Raw genomic sequence first — 21,116 nt, 5'->3', positions numbered from 1 at the left:
GAACTACTATCCTTTCTCCAGCACCTGCCCCTGGTGGGCATGCGTTAGAAACGTGGATGAACAAAGACGAGAATGGATGAATGAATTCATGAATGCATGAATGACGCTGTGTAGGCTAAGGTGAAGTGAAGGGGACTTGGAGTAAGAGGTGCTTCTCTGGGGTCCAGCCAGGCAGGGAAAGAGGTGGGTCCCCCTCCCTGGGTGGAATTTCACTCCTTTTGCTGGTGGTAAAACAAAGGAGAAGAACCTCATCTCCTAGTGGTTAATCACAAGCAACAGCTCCCAGCATACAGGCAAAGAACCCAAACTGGAGCCCAGAGAACTAAACACCTGAAGTTCCTGCAAGTCCCCTGCATCCCCCAGTGGAGATAGATTTTGATCATTCCTCTGTAACTGGGCAATTTTCAAAGAGAAAAGAGAGCCCAGACCTCAGTCTTAGGAGCACATATTCACCCCTGGGAGGGCTTTAGGGAGACAACAAGGACATGAGGTCCTTCCTGAGTGGACTCCAGAATTGCTGCCTCTGCGGCATTTTGGGGGGATTCCTGAGATTCCGAAGGCTTCAGGGAAGCCTCCTGGAATGGAGGCCTGGGGCTGTAGGTGTGAGCCCTGATGGTCCCAAATGTGCTGACGTCATCGGCTGGAATAGAGCAGAAACTCACATCCACGCAGTGGATGCTCAGCCACATGAAATTCATGAGGCAGTACCTAGACCCATCCTCGGGCGGCATTTTCCTCTGCTCCTAGGTGGCAGTTGTCCATGGTTTTACTGTCACTACCAGGGGGAGACCCCAGGAGGGGAGGATGCTGGTTCAGAGGGTGGCTCAGGCCTCAGGCCACCTGGGCTATGAGTCTGGAAGCTCCCTCAGCTGGGATCTCCTCTGTGGCGACCCCAGACCCACCCTTCTCACAGCAGCGTCTTTGTCTCCAGCAGATGTGACATTTGCATTCCTTTCCTGGGTCTCCTGCCTGGACCGTCACTCTAAACTGGGCTCTCAGTCTAACACTTGTCCCCAAGTCCCCCAGACCTCAAGGGGAAGAAGTTGTCTTTTCCTCTAAAGCAGATATCGTCCTCCTGTTTCTTTAAGGTTACTTGTCCCCAATCCTACAAAAATTTCCCATCGGACCCCTCTTCCGTCTTTCCCTTGTCCTTCACCCCTCACGTGGCTGCTTGATCTTGGCATGAGCTGTCCTCTCCCGGGGCCCAGAGTCAGCCTTTCCTCGTCCAACAGATTCTGTTGTCAGCATCAGACAGTGTTTCCCAAAGAGGGTTCCAAGGATCCCACAGAATGCACTGTATTCAGGTGGGTTTGAGAAACTCCCTATCTTGGGAATATACAACACAGGAAAGGTCTGGAGAGCCCTGCAGCGGAGGCTACTGCTCGACCTGGGAAGACCCAGGCTTCCCTAGGCTTTCGGGCCCTTGGAAGACCTTTCTCCGTGTATCACTTGTGAACATCCCCCAAATAGCAGAGGCAGAGGCCAATATGAGAGGACTTCCCAGGTGGCGCTTGTGGTAAAAAAATCCGCCCGCCAGTGCAGGAAACATAAGAGACACAGGTTCGATCCCTGGGTCAGAAAGATCCCCTGGAAGAGGGCATGGCAATCCACTCCAGTATTCTTGCCTGGAGAATTCCATGAACAGAGGAACCTGGTGGGCTACAGTCCGTGGGATCGCAGAGAGTGGGGCGCGACTGGGCCGAGCGCAGCACAGGGTCCGGGTAGAGGTGGCCTCCTCTGCCCCTCCTCCAGCGAGCTGCCAGACACCTGTTCTGTGTGCGGCCCTTCCCCGGGGGCTCAGGTGCATTGTCCCAAGGTCAACACACCCAGGACAGACGACCCCATCCCAGCATCTCATGCTCGTCATCTCCCAAAGGCCCCCAACATCCCCGTACAGACCCTCCCCACAAACCCCATGGCCACCCTATTCCCACGCTCACTCCCTCTCCTCTAGGAAGCTCCCCAACACTGTCCCTCTACACCAGCCCCCACCCCCAGCCAGGGGCTATCCAAAGGGCAAACCAAAAAAAAAAAGGGAAACCAAAGCAAACAAAAGAATTCCCCTGACCCCCCAATACACACACATACAAAAGAGCAGGCTTGTGGGAAGAGGAAGCTGCCCCAGCACCTAGCCCTGGGGGTGGGGGAGCTGGGCTCCCCCATTGTTCTCTGCCCAGGCCTGTGATGACAATCCCAGCCCGGACAGGTTGCAGCCCCCTGCCCTGCACCAGCGGCCCCCCTCTCCTCCCCACCTCGGCTCCTGGAAAGACGCCTCAGAGCAGCTGTAATAGGCCCACAAGTGGTTCCCACAGGAGGAGGAAGTGAATGCTCACAAAAGACCGGGCTTTTCCCTGAGGAAGCAGTGCTGGCCTTTCAGTGACAGACTCGGGCGAGGACGAGGGACAGGGCAGGCCGCGGACCCAGGGGACCAGGCCAGGAGAGGAGCCGGCTCTCGGAGGAAAGACGGGCATTGTGAGCCCTTGTTTACGGGCGGCGGGGCCCTGACCTTGCTACTAGTCAACAGGCCCTCGGGCCCCGCCCCCCGCAGCCTCCCGCATTGTTGTGCGTGGGCCCATTCATAATTTTATTTGGGGGTGGTTGTTTTGTCGGTCTCCAGCCCCTCCCCCAACTGGCTCCCTTTCAGCATTGTAACCCGGATAAAAAGGCAAGACATCCTTCCCCTTTCCTGGACCTCGCTTCCTACCCTGGCCTCGCAGGCCTCGCAGACTCTGTTAACCCTTCAAGCAGCGGAGGACAGGGCTCTCTAATGACAGGCCTGCGAGGCAGGCTGAGTCCCTCTCCCAACTCCGACTCCGTCTCCCCCCGGTCCCCTCCCCATACCTGCTGGGGGGCAGAAACCCAGGGTCCCAGGAAGGGCTTGGGCGCAAAGCACTTTGGGATCACAGAGCTAGATGCCGGCGTGTCGGAACTGCTGAAGAGCGAGAGGATGGAGAGGTGCGGAGCGGGGCCATCCCGAAAAGGGCTGACACCTCACCAGCTGTCGTTGTTTAGTCGCTCAATCATGTCCGACTCTTGCGAACCAAGGACTGTAGCCTGCCAAGGCCCAGGGTCCTTGGCACCTCGGTCCAAGGGGTTTCCCAGGCAAGAACGCTGGATGGAAAGGAAAGGGTTAGTCGCTCAGTCTTTTCTGTGACCCCATGGACTGTAGCCCCCCAAGCTCCTCTGTCCATGGGATTCTCCAGACAAGAATACTGAAGTGAGCTGCCATTTCCTCCTCCAGGGGATCTTCCTGACCCAGGGATAAAACCTGCATTTCCTGCATTGGCAGGTGGATTCTTTACCACTGAGCCACCGGGGAAGCCTGCCTAGAACTGGAGGCCTATTTCATGTCAATCAAGGATGCTCCCCATTGGGACATTCCTGGCAGTCAAGGGTTAAGCCTTTGCCTTCCATTCCAGGGGGTGTGGGTTCAATTCCTGGTCAGTGAGCTAAGACCCCACACACCTCAAGGACAAAAAACCAAAACATAAAACAGAAGCAATATTGTAACAAGTTCAATAAAGACTTTAAAAATGGTCCACATCCAAAACAGATGATGTTCTCTGTGTTGGCAGTGGGGTTCCCACCTGGGAACCCACTTTCCCAGGTGGCTTCCTAGGAAGGCCATGAACCCATGTCTCGAAGCAGAGCCTGGCATGAGAGTGGGGCCACCAGAAGGTGCCCAGTTACCACCGAGACCAGGCGTCCAACTCAGAGCAGCAGGGGGAGCCCAGAGCAAAGCCAGGACAGGCACCCAGGCTCTGGACTCTGGGAGCCGAAGCCAAGGCTGGCTGCCCCTGACGGGGTGAAGCTTTCAGCCAGAAGGTGGTCCCATGGGAGCTTAGAGCTCCTTCCTCACTGAGACCAAAGCTTGGAGGACTTTGGGCTTCACCCTCTTGCTCTGAATGATCTTCCTTTGTGACACCCTGGGTAGTTAGACCCATTTCTTCCGCGATCTGGTCCCTCACACCTCACACCTTCTCTACTTGATCCCTGGCTCCAGCTCAGGATATCACATGCTGCCCGAGCACCCAGCCAGCTTGTTCCCACCCTTGGAATTACTTCCCTGTCCTAACGTGCCACCTCCCACCTGCCTCCCCACCACCAGTCCCCTTGCCTACACAAGGCCCTGTCTAACTCTGAAACAGCACACTTGCCCCCAGGGACACTGTCCTGAGGGTCCTAAGTGCTCTGAGGGTTTCCTGCCTCTGCAGCCACCACAGACCCTTTGCGGTGTCTTATTCGCCCCCACAGAGGTATCATATCCCAGAGCTTCCGCCATTTAGGTTTATGCCCTGTAAGTGACAGCTCAGACAGTAAAGAATCCACCTGCAAGGCAGGAGACCTGGGTTCGATCCCAGGGGCAGGACGATCCCCTGCAGAAGGGAATGGCAACCCACTCCAGTGGTCTAGCCTGGAGAATCCCATGGCCATAGGAGCCTGGTGGGCTACAGTTTGTGGGGTCTCAAAGAGTTGGACATGACTGAGTGACTGAGCACGCGTGCCTATGAATTGGTGGGAGGGGGCCACAATTCAGCCCAAAACAGTGGGGAGTAGTCTGTCTCTAAGATCATCTTGAAGAGCTCACTGATTCTATGAATAGTCAAGCAGATAAAGAAATAGAATAAAAAATAGAAAGGAAGGATAGAGAGATCTGAACCTGAAGACTGGGGTGGGGGCTAATGTCTGGAGAGGCATGTGCCCCACCTCAGCCGTCTCGTCAGTGTATAACCTGTTGGCATCTTGGGCAGCCTGAAGCCCACCATGGCCATCCATGGCTTTTTTGTGAGGGTCTCAGTCAGGTCTGCATGCAAGGTAATGATATCTGTGACAGTGACGGAAGTGAACGGAAAGGCAGTGGGGTCCACTCTGGGGAGATGCGCAGTGCTTTGAAAGAAGTGGCCCAGCTGGGGATGGGGAGAGGTGTATGAGGTTGGGACACTGAGGGATTATGGATGCCCAGAAAGGCTGCTAATCCTGACCCACCGAGGTCACAAAAGGTGAGGTAAGCAAAAGCCTTCCTAGGAATCCAAGATCCCTGATGGGGAGCCGGCATCTCCCCCAAAACTCCCTTGCCCGGGTGTGCATGTGTGTGTATCAATGCGTGTTTGTGCCTCTGTGTGTGTGTATGCTTGCGTGCACCCATGCGTGCATGTTTGTGTGTCTTCATGCACTGCAAGTGACCAAGTATCTCAGAGGAGGTGAGGGAAGATTTGGGCCCAGCCGGAGTGTGGAGGCTGCAATTCAGGCCACAGGGATCTTTGCACCTGAGCGCCCCAGCAAGCACCTAATAAGCACCTGGTTTTCCCTTGGAGCAGGTAGGAGCACCCACTTCTCTCCACAGCCCACCTCTTCTGCAGAGGCTTCTTTCTGGCTCCTTGTGGGTCTGTTTGCTCTTCTTTAGAGTGACGGGGACCAAAAGGATTTGAGAGAGGGGGCATCTTCTGCCCAGGGTCAATGTGAGGGGTTCTGAGAAGCCCTTACACCCGTCATGTTACTCTGGAGCCCAAAGACACACTCCCATGAGTTCCTCCGTGTGGTTTTCTGGGGCGGGGGGCAGTGAGAGAGACTGTGGAGTGCAAGGACACACTCCCGTGAGTTCCTCCATGTGGTTCTCCTCGGGGGTGGGGGCGAAGACTGTGGAGTGCAAGCCTTCTGCAGCCTGGCCACGAGCACTGGCTGTGGCCATGGGAGCCAGAGGGACCAGCGCTGGGCTCCTGGTTCAGCCACTAGGCAACGTGGAACTGTGGGCAAAGTCTCTGACTCCCAGTCTCCTGAAATGTAGAATGGGGCTCTCTGCGCCTGTGGGGGAACCTTGCAGGCGCAGAATTAGATAAAGGAGCTAAACCTGAAGCTCAGTTAGAGTAGGTGGGGCAGCCCCCCACCCCGACCTCCGCCAGGGGTCACAAAGAGCAGGGTGGGGGAGCTTAGACTCCGGAGTGCCTGTCTCCACCCACACTCTGTCTCTAGAAAACTCTTTGTTCAGCTGTCCTACCCCAAGGCTGCCTCTTAGCCAAAGCTCCAAAGTCTGGGATTAAGATGAAGTTGAATAACCAATGCATCGTTTCCACTTCCAGCAGCCCCCAAACTAGCAAAATCCCAGATCAGACCTAAAAAGGCAGAGGCAGAGTTGCCTAGACCCTTCTCAGAACCTAGGGCAGCCAGGGGTCCAGAGCTTCACCTCCTCGGGGGTCTGCAGATAGCGGCTCAGAGGCCAGGAATGCACCCTGCCCGACCCCACTTCTCACCTCTCTGTCCCGCCGTGTCCATCCCTCACACATTCTTTCCCTTGACTTCATACATTCATTACCTACTTCCTGAGCCCCAGCCTATGGTAGAGAAGAAGCCCCGCACCCACCCAGGTCCTCCCAAATTTGACAACTCCTGCCCACTCCACTCCTCCAGCAATAAGCAACTGAGAAAATGTTGAAGAACAAGAAAGGCCAAATGCTCACAGGCTGCTCCATGTCAAGCCTGTCATTCCCAAAGCACAACTCCATCCTAGACTCAGAATCAGAAGGCTGCTGAGTCAGGGTCTAGACCCTGTTCCCAGCTGAGCAGAGCCCCTCCTACTAGGAACCACTTGAGAACTTGCCCGTAGGCAGGGAGACAGGTCACCAAGACCCAGGAAAGAAAGCCAGGATGTCCCTGGCAAACCCACTTCCCATGCCTGAGGCAGGCCTGTGACAAAGACTCAGACCCCTCCAAGCCGTCTGTTCCACCCGGCCTCAACCCTGGCCTTCTGTCTGTTCTTTCAGGGTCTAGTTTTAGCGAGAGTCTGGCTAAGTCCATTTGCACACTTGACATCTAATCACTCTTGACATCGGATTAAATTCCTCATTCCCTGAGATCTCCCAGTTGATAACCAGCCACCCAGGCCTGCCTTCAGGGACAATCACGCTCTCGGATCCTTTTAGCAAGAATCCCTCTACCCTTGATACTGCCTCTTAGAGATCTCCATCCACTGACCCCTCGCTGCCAACTGCTCCTCGGGTAGAAACTCCCACGTATTCTTGTAGGATTCAGGGTTTAGCCCCGTCTGTCTCCCTATCGCAACAGCCTGAACACTATTACAATAGTCCTGAGGTCTGAATGTTCGTTTCCTTAACAGTTAATATTAAAAGCAATGGAGGAAGGCATGGCAACCCACTCCAGTATTCCTGCCTGGGAAATCCCATGGACAGAGAAGCCTGGTGGGCTACAGTCCATGGGGTCGCAAAGAGTCAGACATGACTGAGCGACTGAGCATGCAGGCACTAAACGCAGCCAAGCAAACAGGTATCTGTTCTGTTGGGGTGGCTGTGTTGAAGACAGGTGCTTGCTTCTGAGTTTTACGAGCCGTACAGCCAGCCAACTTTTGAGGAACAATCGTGAGGATTATTAATAATCCACAGAGTCGTAGCCAGGCGGAAGGTTCCAGGCTCTATCTAGGATTTTCCTTTCAGGGACAAGAATTTAGAGACAAGGACAGACGTCTCAGTAGGTCCAGGTGTCAGCCCTGGCACTGACCCCCTCTGGCGGGGTGGAACCCCCACTACGTTAGAGGCTAGCAAAGCTGACACCTCTTTATTATGGATATGACTCAGAAATGAAGCCTGAGCTCGTGGTCACCCCTTCTCTGAGGGTCTCTGATTATCAGGGGGCGCTGCCCAAGGGCGTCTGTGGAACACCAGGGGCTGTGGTCGCCTCTCGCCTGGGGATGAGCTGGGCTGGTTTTACACCCCTTGAAACAGAGACTCCCCTCCAGGGCTACGTTTGAGAAAGATTTGACCGTGTGCTGTTTGATTCAGAACTTGGGAACCAAAAGAGACCCTAAATTCAGGCAGACCTCAGAGACACTGCGGGTTCGGTTCCAGGCCACAGAAGTAAAGCAGATATCACAATAAAGCCAGTCACACACATTTTTTTTTTTTTTTGGTTTCGTACTGCATATAAATTATGTTTATACTATACTATATTGTATGATATTTGGTGTGCAATAACATTAAATTTAAAAAACCAGTATCGTACCTTAATTTAAAAACACTTTCTTGCTAAAAAAAATACTACTGACCATCATCTGAGTGAAAAGGTATGAAGAATTGTGAGAATTACTAACGTGTGACACAGAGGAACCAAGGGAGCAAATGCTGCTGGAAAAATGGTGCTGATAGACTTGCTCGACGCAGGGTTCCCACAAACCCTCACTTTATAAATAATAATAATAATAAAAGTGATATCTGTGAGGCACAGCAAAGTGATATATACCTCTATGTGGCCCACGCCCTCCTTTGACAGCTGGGAGCTGAAGCGTTGGGTAGAGAGCCCCCCGCCACCCAAAACCAACCCGTTGAGGTGCGGGCAGAGCCGGATTAGCATCCACACCTGGGTCCTTCCAGAGAGCAGGCTCTCACACAGTCTTCTCCAGAAAGACTCAGAGATGGAGCTCATAGTTATTTTTCACCTTGGCAGTTGGGAGAAAACTACCCTAAGTTTTCTTTGTGGGAGGAGGAAAAAATAAGAACCTGCAATTCAGCAGGGAGTACAATTTTAAAAATAAGTCTCCGGGCCAGTGCATTTAATGCCGGCCCCTTGGGGATGCAGGGCCCATAACTCAGGAGCACAATGGCTTTTCTTGTTGTGAATGAGTGTGAAGTGCCAGCAGAGGAAATAGGAAGCCCCCAATGCAGCCTGAATGGACCTGTGAACAGGCATAATAAAAGTTGTCCTGGATTTCCGCTACCACCAGGTGCTTCCGCCGGGACTTGTATTCATTCAGGCCTGGGGGTGGCCACCGTGCCAAACCTTCCCCGCGACCCCAGCCCCTGCTCCCTCTCCTGACCTCACGCATCCAACAGGGGCCCCTCGGGCCTGGACTCCTGGGGCTGGGTGGCAGATGAGCTTTCACCCAACCCGAGTGCCCCAAAGGTGGGGTTGGTTCTAGAGTAATGGGGAGGGCTGGGGTGGGAGACAGGAGTGGGGTCACCAGAGTACAGCACCTCCGTGCTGCGAGTCTGATAAGAGAAGCTTGTGGGAGGAAACCCGAGGGCACATGGAGACAGGTGGTCACCAGCTACGAGTGACAGACACAGTGAGGGGTTTGGCCCATGCGGCAGGAGGTGCCAGCTGCAGGGAAGGTGAGGGTGAGAAGCTGAGAAGGACACCCATCAGTGAGGGGGGTGGAGATGCGTCCGCACCAGGCACAGACACTTGGGAACAGCCGGAGGCGAGCACCCGCAGGCCACCCACTTGCCGTGTGACCTCGAGCCTGTAGCTCTCTCCCGAACCTGCCCCTGGGCTCCCAAACGAAAAGGTTGGATGGAACACATCGCCCATCTGGTGCTGCCTCCTGTGATCTGAAGTCCGAGTGTAAGCTGGGAATGCTTCTAACGAAAGGGAAAAGGAGACTGCGGTCTCAGAGGCCCACACCACCCAGCGGGGCATAGATGAGTGAGGCCAGTATGGTGTGAGGCGGGGACTGTGGGGACAGGAAAATTCCAACAAGACATGGGCCACAGAACACGCGCCTGCCCTCCGCCCAAGGGGGACTCCATCTAGGGCAGGCCTCCAGGCATCAGATGCTGATGAAGCTGCTGAGACAGCATGCGTGCATGATAAGTTGCTTCAGTAATGTCCGACTCTGTGTGACCCCAGGCTCCTCTGTCCATGGGATTTCCCAGGCAAGATTACTGGAGTGGGTTGCTGTGCCCTCCTTCAGGGATCTTCCTGACCCAGGGATGGAACCCACATCTCTTGTGTCTCCTGCATCGGCAGGTGGGTTCTTTACCACTAGCGCCACCTGGGAAGCTGGCCGAGATGGCAAACCTGCCCTTTATTAACCGTCTTAGTAGAGCAGATTCAGAGAGATGCTGCCACATCCCTATGACAAAGCATGGAGGGGCTTTGTCATTCTGAAACAGGGTAAGGTGAGGGGGGCGGTGGATTTATTCTCTTGAGGTATGAAAGAGAATGCACCAGAAATGCCTTGGCTCTTAACACGGTAGATGGTTTATAACAGAGGTCCCCAGTCTCTGGGATCTAATGTCTGATGATCTGAGGTGGAACTGATGTAATAATAATAGAAATGCAATGTGCTTGAATCGTCCCAAAACCATCTCCTCCTCCCCTTCCCATGTCCCAGTCTATGGAAAGATCGTCCAACACAAAACTGGTCCCTGGTGCCAAAAAGGCTGGGGACCACTGGTTTGCAACACACACCATCCAGGTGGATAAGAAGTCATGGACCAGCCACGGCCCTGATCCTCAGTAGGGAATCAGTCACCCCCCACCCCCATCACAAGTAGGAAGCCTCACCTCTTCCCGGAAGCCTGCCCAGCTCTGGGGGATACTGCCTGGAATCCGTGGATAGCTGACCCCTTGGGCACTAGAACATATTAACTGGGTTTGACACGGTAAAAGATCCTGAGTCCTTGTCTTTTGAAGTAAAATGCTGACTCAAGAGTTAATGATGGGGAGATGTGAAGATATAGAGATAAAGCAGAGCTGTTGAGCTGAGAAACTGATAACAATTTAGACGATAAATCTGCCACATAGCAGAATTACCAAACTCTCAGTTCCCTGAAAGATATGGATAAAGGTCTGACACACATTCCTGAGCTGTTTTTACAGGAAGCAGACCTCCCTTCAGATGAAAACTGCTGACCGCAGGAGCATGGACCTTAGACTGGTTGAAACCAGAGAGTTGATGATGCCTGAAACTTCACCTTAATGTCAACCAATCCAAGAATTGTCCATGAGCTGATCACGCCCGACTCCTTGAACACTATAAAACTCTCCACGGCCCCTTCCAGTCTTGAAGGCATTAACCCGCTGCAGCCCCCTTTGCCTGGCAAAGCAATAAAAGCCACTCTTTTCTACTTTGCCCAGAACTCCATCTCTGCATTTCAATGGGGCACCGGTGAACCAAGTTCCGGCAACAGGGTCATCCCTCTCTGGTACCAGCGCTGTAGCAGGGAGGGGACCCTCCAGCTGGCAGCCCTTCGTCCTCCCACGTCTAGCCTCCCGGTTCCATCTGTAAGACAGGAGGCGAGCCAAGCAGTCAACATGGACTAGGAACCGCCTGGGAGCTGAGCAGCCCTCTGGCTGCCAGTGTTTGGAGAGCAAGTTGGGACTATGGACAGCCCAGGTGTCTGATATCTTTATTAGTCACCTAAGGGCTGCTATTATCAGTGCTTAGAGTTATGCACCCATCGCAGAATGAAGATAAGATTCATCTTCAGTTCCCCCAGGTGACGATGAAAACGACAATGATACGGCAATGGTGATGTTGTTGATAACACGGATAAGCAGCATCAGAGGGAATACAGAGTTACAGGCTTCTTGTACTATATGCCTTATGCGGAGTCTAGCAATGATCTGATTCCAGAGACAGAGGAGCCTGGCTGGCTACGGTCCATGGGGTCGCAAAGAGTCAGACACGACTGAAGCGGCTAACACTTTTACTTTCAATGATGTTGTAACAAGAGTGTATATTATTTTTTAAACATTTTTTTAACTTTTTATTTTATACTGGAGTATAAAATAAACTGGAGTATAGCCAGTTAACAGTGTATGGTTTCAGGTGGACAACAAAATGATTCAATCATACATATTGTTGTCGTTGTTGTTTAGTCACTGAGAGATGTCCAACTCTGTGAGCCCATGGACTGTAACCCGCCAGGCTCCTCTGTCCATGGGATTCTCCAGGCAAGAATACTGGAGTGGGCTGCCATTTCCTTCTACAGGAGCTCTTCCTGACCCAGGGATTGAACCCGTGTCTCCTGCATTGCAGGCAGATTCTTAACCGCTGAGCCACACTCCCCTCCCATCCGTACTCCCCTCCCATCCAGGCTGCCACATGACATTGAGCAGAGTTTCCTGTGCTAGACAGCAGGTCCTTGTTGGTTATCCATTTTAAATACAGCAGTGTGTACATGTCCATCCCAAACTCCCCAACTATCCCTTCCCCCTATGTTTCCCCCAGTCCCCGCAACCATAATTTCGTTCTCTAAGGCTGTGAGTCTCTTTCTGTTTTGTAGATAAGTTCATTTGTACCATTTCTTTTCAGATTCTGCATATAAGGGATGCCATATGATATTTCTCAGAAGGGTGAATTTATTCTGCAGGTAAGAACATTGAGGCTTATAGAAGCACAAGGGTCATATCTGCATCAAAGTTCTCATAACTAGTAAGTATCAGAGATGATTTTTCTTTCCCCACCCAAGGAATGCGGGTCTGTCAAGTGCTGTCCACCATGATGGCATCACTCAGAGATGGTAAATGGGCTGAATATTGTCCACACTGGGGACATCTGCTGGGCTCTGAAACATCCCCGGGACTGGATGACTAGATTTTCTTAAAACAAACGTGGAACTCTTGGTCCTCCTCCAACTCTTTGGGAAGCTGAGTGGGTCTGGGGCCTCTGGCAGATCTCAGAGGATGGCCATACTGCCCTCTTCTCAATTGCCCACAGGACCTGAGCCTATCTGGGAGGGCGTCCTTGGTCAAGACCAGTTTGGGCCTAAGACCGTGGGATCAGCTACGTTGTGTGCTAGAAAGAGCCCGAGGCCTGGGCTCCAGCAATCCAGAGCTTGGCTTCTCTTCTGATTCCTTGACAGACTAGCTGTGGAATCAGGGGCCAAAGTGACACGGCGTGAGCGTTGACTGCTGCTCCACATGGCCACAGCATTGCCTGACTTCCCAGGGCTGTTAGGAAAAGCACCTGAGCACAGCCTGGCACCTCTATAGGGTGCACTAGATTCACACACCTGACACAAGCATCACAGAAGAAAATGCAAGCCAGGGACCTCCCTGGTGGTCCAGTGGCGTAGGCCCCATGCTTCCAACGCAGGGGGCCCAGGTTCCATCGCTGGTTAGGGAACTAGATCCAACTTGCCACACATAAGACCCAGTGCTCAGTCAGTCGCTCAGTCGTGTCCCACTCTTTGTGACCCCATGGACTGTAGCCCACCAGGCTCCTCTGTCCATAGGATTTTTCAGGCAAGAATACTAGAGTGGGTTGCCATGCCCTCCTCCATTCGACCCAGGGATCGAATCTGCATCTCCTGCATTGCAGGCAGATCCTTTACCACTGAGCCACAGAAGTAAACAAACACAAGCCAGACAGAAAACTGGGATCCACAGTGTGTGGTCAGCAGAGTCAGGAGGACCGCTCAGGCCTGGGGTTCAGGCGCTGCCCCAGCTCCGAGCCCTGTAAGGAAAAGAAAGTGTAGGATGGTGACCCTCCATTCTAGGCTAGAACCTCCATGTCACAGGGCAGGCTGTGGTCAGCAAGGAGCCAGAAGCTGAGGTCCAAAAAATAACCTCTTTTGGGGGGGCAGGGGTGGACAGAGAAGCTTTCTTTCCCTCGGGCCTCTTGCTCAGGCCAGGTCTTTATCATTCCATATGATTAAAGGTAGCAGACCCCTCCTCTATGAAAACGTGTGGACCAAACTCACCTCCTCTGAGACTGGAGGCAGCACAGATTTGCTTTTACTCCCAAGGACTTTGATAAATGGGAACACGCTTTCAGCCCGAGCCCACAGTGACTGGATGGTGGTATCTAAGTTTGAAATGACCGGTTGTGTTGAATACAGGCAAACAACACACACCCAGCCCTGATGTCATAGGATACGATGCAGGTGTTTAAGGGGAGGCTTTGTGGACTCAGCTACTGTGAGATTTGGTAGAGCCAGGCTAGGCTTGGAGTCGCAGAATCTGATGGCACCCTGACCACAGGACTCACTGGGTCCGTGGTCCTGGATGAGGTACCTAGTCCCAAGAGTGTTTGTTTTTCTCACCTGTAAAATGGGACAGTGGAATGACATGAGTGTAGGAACATTGTCTACAGTTGAATGGGATCTGGGGCTTCAAATACTGCCAAGTGCTGTATAAAAGCTGAGTGTTGTGTTCTTTGAGCTCTAAGGTTGATCTTCTTGGCCTGAAGTCTCTCTTGGGACTTCCCTGGTGGTGCAGTGGATAAGAATCCGCTTGCCAGCACAGGAGATGTGGGTTCGATCCCACATGCCTTGGAGCAGCTAACTGCTGAGCCTGTGTGAGCCCGTGCTCCACAGCAAGAGACGCCACTGCAACGAGAACCTCGCACGCCGCAACCGAGAGAAGCCCCAGCTCCCTGCAACTGGAGAAAGCCCGCGCAGCAATGAAGACCCAGGGCAGCCAAGAACAAGTAAATAAATAAATAAAATTAGAAAAATAAATTTCAAAGCGCTCTCTTGCTCAAAGCCATCACGGTCTGCCTGGGTGTTGTCCCTCTGCTCTCCTTGGGTGTAGGGAGCTGGGGCTGCCCCTGGTGAAATACGGTAATGGGTCACAGGCTTCTCCTGTCCCAGTTCAGGCCCTGTTCCTGGGGGGAGCATCCAGGGAGCCTGCTGCTTCTCTCCCCACTTGCAGGCAGAAGGCAGTCTCTCTGGGAGTCGGGGAGATGCTATGGGAAGCAGGACACGCTCGGAAAGCCGAGGTTCTCCCTCCAGCCCTGCCATTCACCTGTCCTGTGGCCTGGGGCAAATCACACCCTCTCTCTGAGCCTGTTTTTGGCCTGGAATGATCTCTAAGATCCTTGCCGGCTCTGATCATTGTCCTTTAAAAACTCCACATGTAACCCCTTTGCTCTTAGAGCTCAGAATTCAATGCTACAGCGAGAAAAGCAGTTGATTCATTTTGGTCTGCTCCTCTGCCCCACTAGATAATCCCAAGAGTCATTGTCACCCCAGGCTTGTCCCTCCTGACACTGGCTTGTCCGACCTGGGCCCTGGCACTGCCCCTGACCTCCAGGCCTGTCTGACTGGCTCTCTCCTCCCAAACAATGAGATTTAGTGCTGGGGTGATCCCAGATCCCCCTCCCAGGCTATGTCCACACCAACAAGGCCTCATCTAATACAGTGCTCCCACTCACAAAGCACCCCAACTTTTTGTTTAACAAAGAGTCAAGCGGTAGACTCTTTATTTTGGAAAGGTTAGCAGATTGATGAGAGATCTGGGATCAAGCAGCCTTGGTGACGGGGAAGGGAAGTGTGGGACAAATTGAGAGAGTAGCACTCTGCCATGCGTAAAACAGCTAGCTTGTGGGAAGCTGCTGCAGAGCAGAGAGCTCAGCTCAGTGCCTTGTGATGATCTAGAGGGGTGGGATGAGGGGGAGGGAGGGAGGCTCAGCTGGGAGGGGATACATGTATATATTTAGCTGATTCACATTGCTGTACAGCAGAAACAAACACTGTAAAGCAACTATTCTCCATTTAAATACATAAAGAAATAAGATCTGGGGTCAGTAAGGCCTTCCAGGGCCCCCCAGGTCAAACAGCTGGGCAACCTTCAGATCATTCTCTGTGGGTCATCTCTGTGTTAGTTTGATGATGCTCAGGGCAGGTTCATTAGCTGGACCCTTAATGAATAAAGGCTGATGGGAAGGGGCCTCTTGGCGATAGAGCAATTCAGCAGGGTAGGGACAGAGGATGGGTGTCACTGCACCCAGCTGGGCAATTGCCAAGGGGCTGAGTCCAGTGCTCAGATACTTCATAAAATAGCCAGTTTTGCAGTCCCTTCTTCCTTAATCCTAAGGCAATGTCTGTTCTCAGATGAAACAGAGCAGAGAAGTCTGAGCACATGGTTAGGGTGGCCACTTTCAGAAGGGCAGGCTGAGACCTGGATTCCAGCCCCGGCTTGGACCAGCTCACTCTAATGAGGGATGGGACAGGAGGAGGACACTGGTTTCCATGCCAGCAAAGACAGGGGTCACTTGTCCTGGCGCGGTGCCCAGGCCGGCCATCAGGGGTCATCCTGGGAGCCAGACACACGGCTCCCAGACAGCCTCTTATAAATAGCTATAAATAGTCTTGGTTCTGTGTGTGCACACGCCTGGCCGCCGTGTACAGGGCAGCGTGCACAAGCCCGGGCGTGGTGAATGGGGATTGTTGAGCGGGAGATGGCTTGTATTCACCGGCGCTGCTTGGGTTGGCGCCAGCCTCTTTTCTCCGGGCAATCCCATTTGGGCTATTGTGCCCATTATGGCTGATCCTTATCTTGGTTGTTTATCCAGTTGCTGTATAGATTGACTTTCTGAATGTCAGGGTTGGGCTGTTTCCATAACAGGAAGCTGCTTGCTGTCTTACTGTTTAAGAAACTCCAGTCTACACAATAGAGTCCCAACAAAACCCTAAACACTGCATGCGCCAGGGGGACCTCATTGAATCCAGCTCTTATTGTTTTTGTTGCGGGCTGAATCCTGTATTTACAGTCAGACGGGGCGGGGGGGGGGTGTGTGTGTGTGTGTGTGTGTGTGTGCGCATGCGTGCATGCAGGCACAGGATATTAAGCCTGGCTTTTCACTTTCCAAGTTCTCAGCATAGATTAGGGTGCCCAGATTCCCCAGATGTAAACCTCCTGAAGGTGGGGGAGAAGGGACGAGTAGGACCCATCCCCAGAGAGTTTCCTCCCGTTCTCCTGGGGCCTTGTGTTCAGAAGGAAGTTGGCGTTTGTGTTTTCATACCGGGGCACAAACAGTAGAACAAATGCTCAAGTCAGCGTTGACCCAGGCGCCAAGACCCCTATGGAGGAAGTAGAAGATCAAAGGGAGTACTCGGCCCTGTTTCTGTCTGTCAGTATTATTTATTATCTTCTGAGCTGGTTCCCAGGCCCAGTTTTCAAAAACCCCTCTAGGCTGGTTAAGGATCATGGATTCATCTTCAATTTTTTCAAGCCTCCTCTCCAACCCTCAGCAGCCAAGGAGTTTAGAGAAGAAATCAAATGGAGTCTGAGACCTTTAGGGAGACCTGCCTCCTGGCATATCAGAGAATCACCTGTTTAGAGCTTGGCTGGGAGCTCCTGGAAGGCTCAGGATCCCTCAGCCAAGTTCCTGGGTGGGGAGGGAGGGGGTAAATGCCACCTTGAAGTTGGAAGGACCCTATGAGCTTGCAGCCCCTTGGGATGTAATTCTCAATGGAGAACAACCCTGGGTTCCTTGGCAGTAGAGCCTCCTGGTTATCTTTAAACCTTGAAAATATAAACACAGATGCGTTTAGGCATCATACCTGATGTCACCAATGAAGCCAGGGAAATGGCTTATCAAGGCATCTTCGGCAGTTAAGGGAGTGTGTGCACAGTGGTCCTTCTTCCACAGAGTGTAAGGGCTTTGCTTGACATTGTCCATCCTCATCTTGGGAAGGAGCAGGTGGACCCTGGATTCAGATGGTCAAGCACAGATTGCAGAGAGACCAGTCAGTAGATTCCTCAGGGTATTGTCAGTAGATCCCTTAGACCAGTCAGTAGATCCCTTAGACCAACATGGCTGGGACCCTTTCTCGGCTTGAAGGAGCAAGTGATCTCAGCAGAAGTTTAAGGAGACGGAAGTGGGGTTGATGGGTCCCGGAAGGAGCTGCAGATACTGTAGACCACACTGAGTTAATCCATTTCTTCCTTTTACAGGAGACAGGAAGAGTGAAGATGAGACAAGCAAAGCGCCTGGGCTCAGATTGCTGGTTAAATGCAGAGCTTCAGGAGAGGCTGGCCTGCTCCCCCAGCCCCCCAGCCTCCCAGTGAGGGGCAGTGGGAAGAGTGACCATTCCTCTCAAAGCCCCGGTGAGAAGGAAGTGGCAGCCTCACCACCCAGAAAGCCCAGGCACCAGAAAATGTAGACAAAGGGCTTCATCTCAAACGACTGGGTCATCCCAAATCACGGCGCACACGTGTCTGTCACCTCTAAACATCTTCAGAAGAAAGTTTAGGTTTCCCGGGGGGAGATGAGCCAAGGGTCTGGACTTCTCTTAAATTAAGTAAAATTGGAGGTCCTGGGAGAAGAGAAGTGCTTAACACTTGACTATTAGAACAAGTTCTGAATTGACAAAGCCTTCCTTTCTGCTTGCAAAGAACTGATCCGGTGAGCTACAGACACCAGCCAAACCACCAAGTCCAAAGAGGTAATAAAAATTGAGTTTGTGTACTTGAACAAATGTGAACAGTCTTCTATTTCGATACTGATAGTTTTCTAAGGGCCACATAGTCCACGCTATCAGAGGCTTGAATCTGAATCTAAGACCCAAACTTCCATTTTGGTTGAAGACTCTTGTCTTATGGAGCAAATGATCATTGTCACCTTTTCCCGCTCCCATGGAAGGGTCCCTGGAAACGGCCTGGAGGGAACCATTGCCCTGTGAGCTGTCGTGAAAGCCATTTAGCAGTAGAGGGCGCTGTTTACCTAATATCCAAGCATGAGCCTGAGATGAGAGAGAGAATTCTGATGCTCTTAAGAGCGGTCATCTAGCTGCCTCTCCCATCTCCTCCAGACCGTGTTCGACCAGCCTGATGGATGGGAAAGTTGTAAGTTCACAAAGAGCTCCCTGTCCTACTTGGCAACTCAGTCCTGTCATAGCCGTCTTCCTTGTTAAGAAGCTCTTAAACCAACCTGCACCCATTGTGTTACATTTCCTCTTGTTCTATGTCACTGACTTTGAACCTCGAGTCCATGGTGCTGCAGAGTGAATTGCTTCCCTGAGATGCCTTCCCTCTATTATTCTTGTTTGCCCAGCATTCACTACCATGGCAATCTCCCGCGGGTGGGGCACAGGGTAGGGTTGGGATAGCACAAATTGGACCTAATATGAACACGGCAGATTAAATTTAACATTGTCTGAAAGTATGGGATACAGCTAGATCTTATAAATAGTAAATAAAGAGCATTTAATTATCTATTGGGCTTACAGGTTAGGAGCCTGGTTCCTGTAAAACACAGGCAGACATCAGAATCACTGTCAGAAAATACTTTCAAGACACTCTGAACACAGGAAATAACCAGATGTCCTTAGTGTTATTCTCAAAATATTAGCCACATTTGTGGATAATGTTGACTTTGTTTTGAGATTTGGCCTTGGTCTATATGTGATGGCTCAGACAGTAAAGAATCTGCCTGCAATGCAGGAGATCTGGGTTCTATCCTTGGGTAGGGAAAATCCCCTGAAGAAGGGAATGGCTACCCACTCCAGTATTCTTGCCTGGAGAATTCCGTGGACAGAGGAGCCTGGCGGGCTATAGTCCATGGGGTCATAAACAGTCAGACACGACTGAGTGACTGACACTTATATACGGTGGGTGGTTTACCCTGGAGCCAACAACGGTTAAGACTCAAGGTTCTTCTTGGCTAGCCAAGGGCCTAGCAATCTCTCATTCAAACAGCATGTGTATTTGTGAAATTTGCAAGCATAAACTATTTTAATCCCAAACTGGTCAAAAGTGCTGTTTGTTTCTACTCTGATTTCTGTCCATCATACTTATCAATACACACACACACACACACACACACTTTAATTGCTTCTGTGTAGTTAAACATTGCCAACTGTTCTGGTGTAGAAAGAGCTTCCAGGTATACCCAAGTGCCGGCCCATGCCATTGATGAAGGCACAAGACCAGGCGTGGTGATCAGTGGGGACCTGTCTTAGGGCTCCGAGCACTAGAAGCCTGTCCCAAGCAGAGGATAAGCACATATACAGAGCCAGAAGCTTGTCTGGATTATTTTTCTGGTTTCCTAATATTCCTGTTTTCCATCTTTTAAAAATCTGCTATTTGGGCAGAACTATGGAGAAAATAAAAAGATCAGTGGTCACCAGAAGTTGGGGGAGGGTTGGGCAGGGGAAGCCAAGGACATTTAGGGCAAGGAAATCACTTTACGGTCTTCTCATGGTGGAGACAAGTCACTGGACATTTGTCCAAACCCACAGGACTTGCCACACTGACTGTGCCTGCATGGTGCACAATGCTCAGTCGTGTCTGAATCTTTGCGACCCCGTGGACTGCAGCCTGCCAGGCTCCACTGTCCATGGGGTTTTCTGTCAAGAACACTGGAGTGAGTTGCCATTTCCTCCTCCAGGGGATCTTCCCAACCCAGGGACTGAAACTGCATTTCCTGCATCTCCTGCATTGCAGGCAGATCCTTCATAACTGAGCCACCGGGAAGCCCCACACTAAGCCTGACCCTAATGTTAACCATGGTGATAATGAGGTGTTAAATCAGGGTCATCAGCTGTAACAAAGGCTCCGCTGTGGTCAGGGATGTTGATGGTGGGGGAGGCTATGCATATGCAGAGTGGCAAGGGAACATGGGAAATCTCTCTACCTTCTTCTCTATTTTGATGTGAATCTAGAATGGCTCTGAAACATAGTCTTACAAAGTATGCAAATAGTTATCATTCATTTACTCATTCCAAATAAATATTCACTTATGAAACTTGTTATGCATTTGCAGTCATGCAGGCTATTTTTAATAAGCCCCTGGTTTGTTGAGATGCCCACAAAAGCTGGGTCTGCCCTGCTCCTAAGTCATAAGTCCTTGCCACTGTTATTAGCTCATACTTACAACTATGTCACTTTTCCATTTGGATTATAAATATCTTAAAGATGAAAAAGTACCTTTTGTTTCCTGTGTTCAGTGCATTAAGTAAAACTTTTCATTGGCTGGAGTTGATAGATGCCTCTCCCGATCCTCTTTGGCTGTTACCTGCAGGAGCTGTGTTACTGGTTTGTGGAACAGAGTGTAGAGTTCTGTCCTGTGATCTTTGGTTACTTGAAGGTGTCTTGAGCTGAAACAGGGGCTCCAGGGAAGCATATAATTACCCATGTCAATAGAAGGGGACAGCAGAGAGTGAACCACCCAGAGAATTGCGTTCCTGGAACGGAGAACAAGATGATGGTCAATCCTTCCTGTTGCTCCCACCACCATTAGTGACTCTGAGGCACAGTATCTCACAGACTGAGAAACAGTCACCGCTTTCCGTTTCTTGAAATTTTGGAGTCCACTCCTTCCAGAGGGCAAAATTAGTGAATATTTTGTCTCCTTTTCTCCAAGATCCTGCTTGGCTAGCGTTAAAAAATGGAGTTTTCTCAACAACCAAGATTCACGACGGTGAATCTTTCTTCACAGAAAAGCCACAATTCCAGCTGTCCCAGAGCAGATGAAGAAGAGTGGAAAATAAACTGAATATGTCTGGTAATTCTTTCAGGGACTGTCCCTGAAAGAGACACCAGTCATACCAGCACTTGCCAGCAGAGGGCAAGATGTCCCCGCTGGTGGGACTGAAGTTGGCTGAACTACCTGTCTGGGTTCTTTTCTTTGGTCCACCTGGATTATCTGGACGAAT

General features: G+C 51.6%; 1 protein-coding gene across 1 annotated transcript in view; it reads right to left on the bottom strand.

Annotated features, from left to right (window-relative positions):
* Positions 1–449: 449 nt before the first annotated feature.
* RP1L1 (RP1 like 1) overlaps positions 450–21,116 on the bottom strand; it is a 46,004-nt gene continuing 25,337 nt past the window's right edge. The window contains exons 5-7 of the mRNA XM_045164715.1: positions 4,708–4,907; positions 2,842–2,932; positions 450–743 (exon numbers count right to left, since the gene is read on the bottom strand). Coding sequence (XP_045020650.1) covers positions 450–743; positions 2,842–2,932; positions 4,708–4,907 — 585 coding nt within the window. The remainder of the gene's footprint in view (positions 744–2,841; positions 2,933–4,707; positions 4,908–21,116) is intronic.

Source organism: Bubalus bubalis, chromosome 3 (genome assembly GCF_019923935.1).
Source record: "Bubalus bubalis isolate 160015118507 breed Murrah chromosome 3, NDDB_SH_1, whole genome shotgun sequence".
In the NCBI taxonomy this organism is placed as follows: Eukaryota; Metazoa; Chordata; class Mammalia; order Artiodactyla; family Bovidae; genus Bubalus; species Bubalus bubalis.
This window is presented reverse-complemented; position numbering and strand designations above follow the sequence as displayed.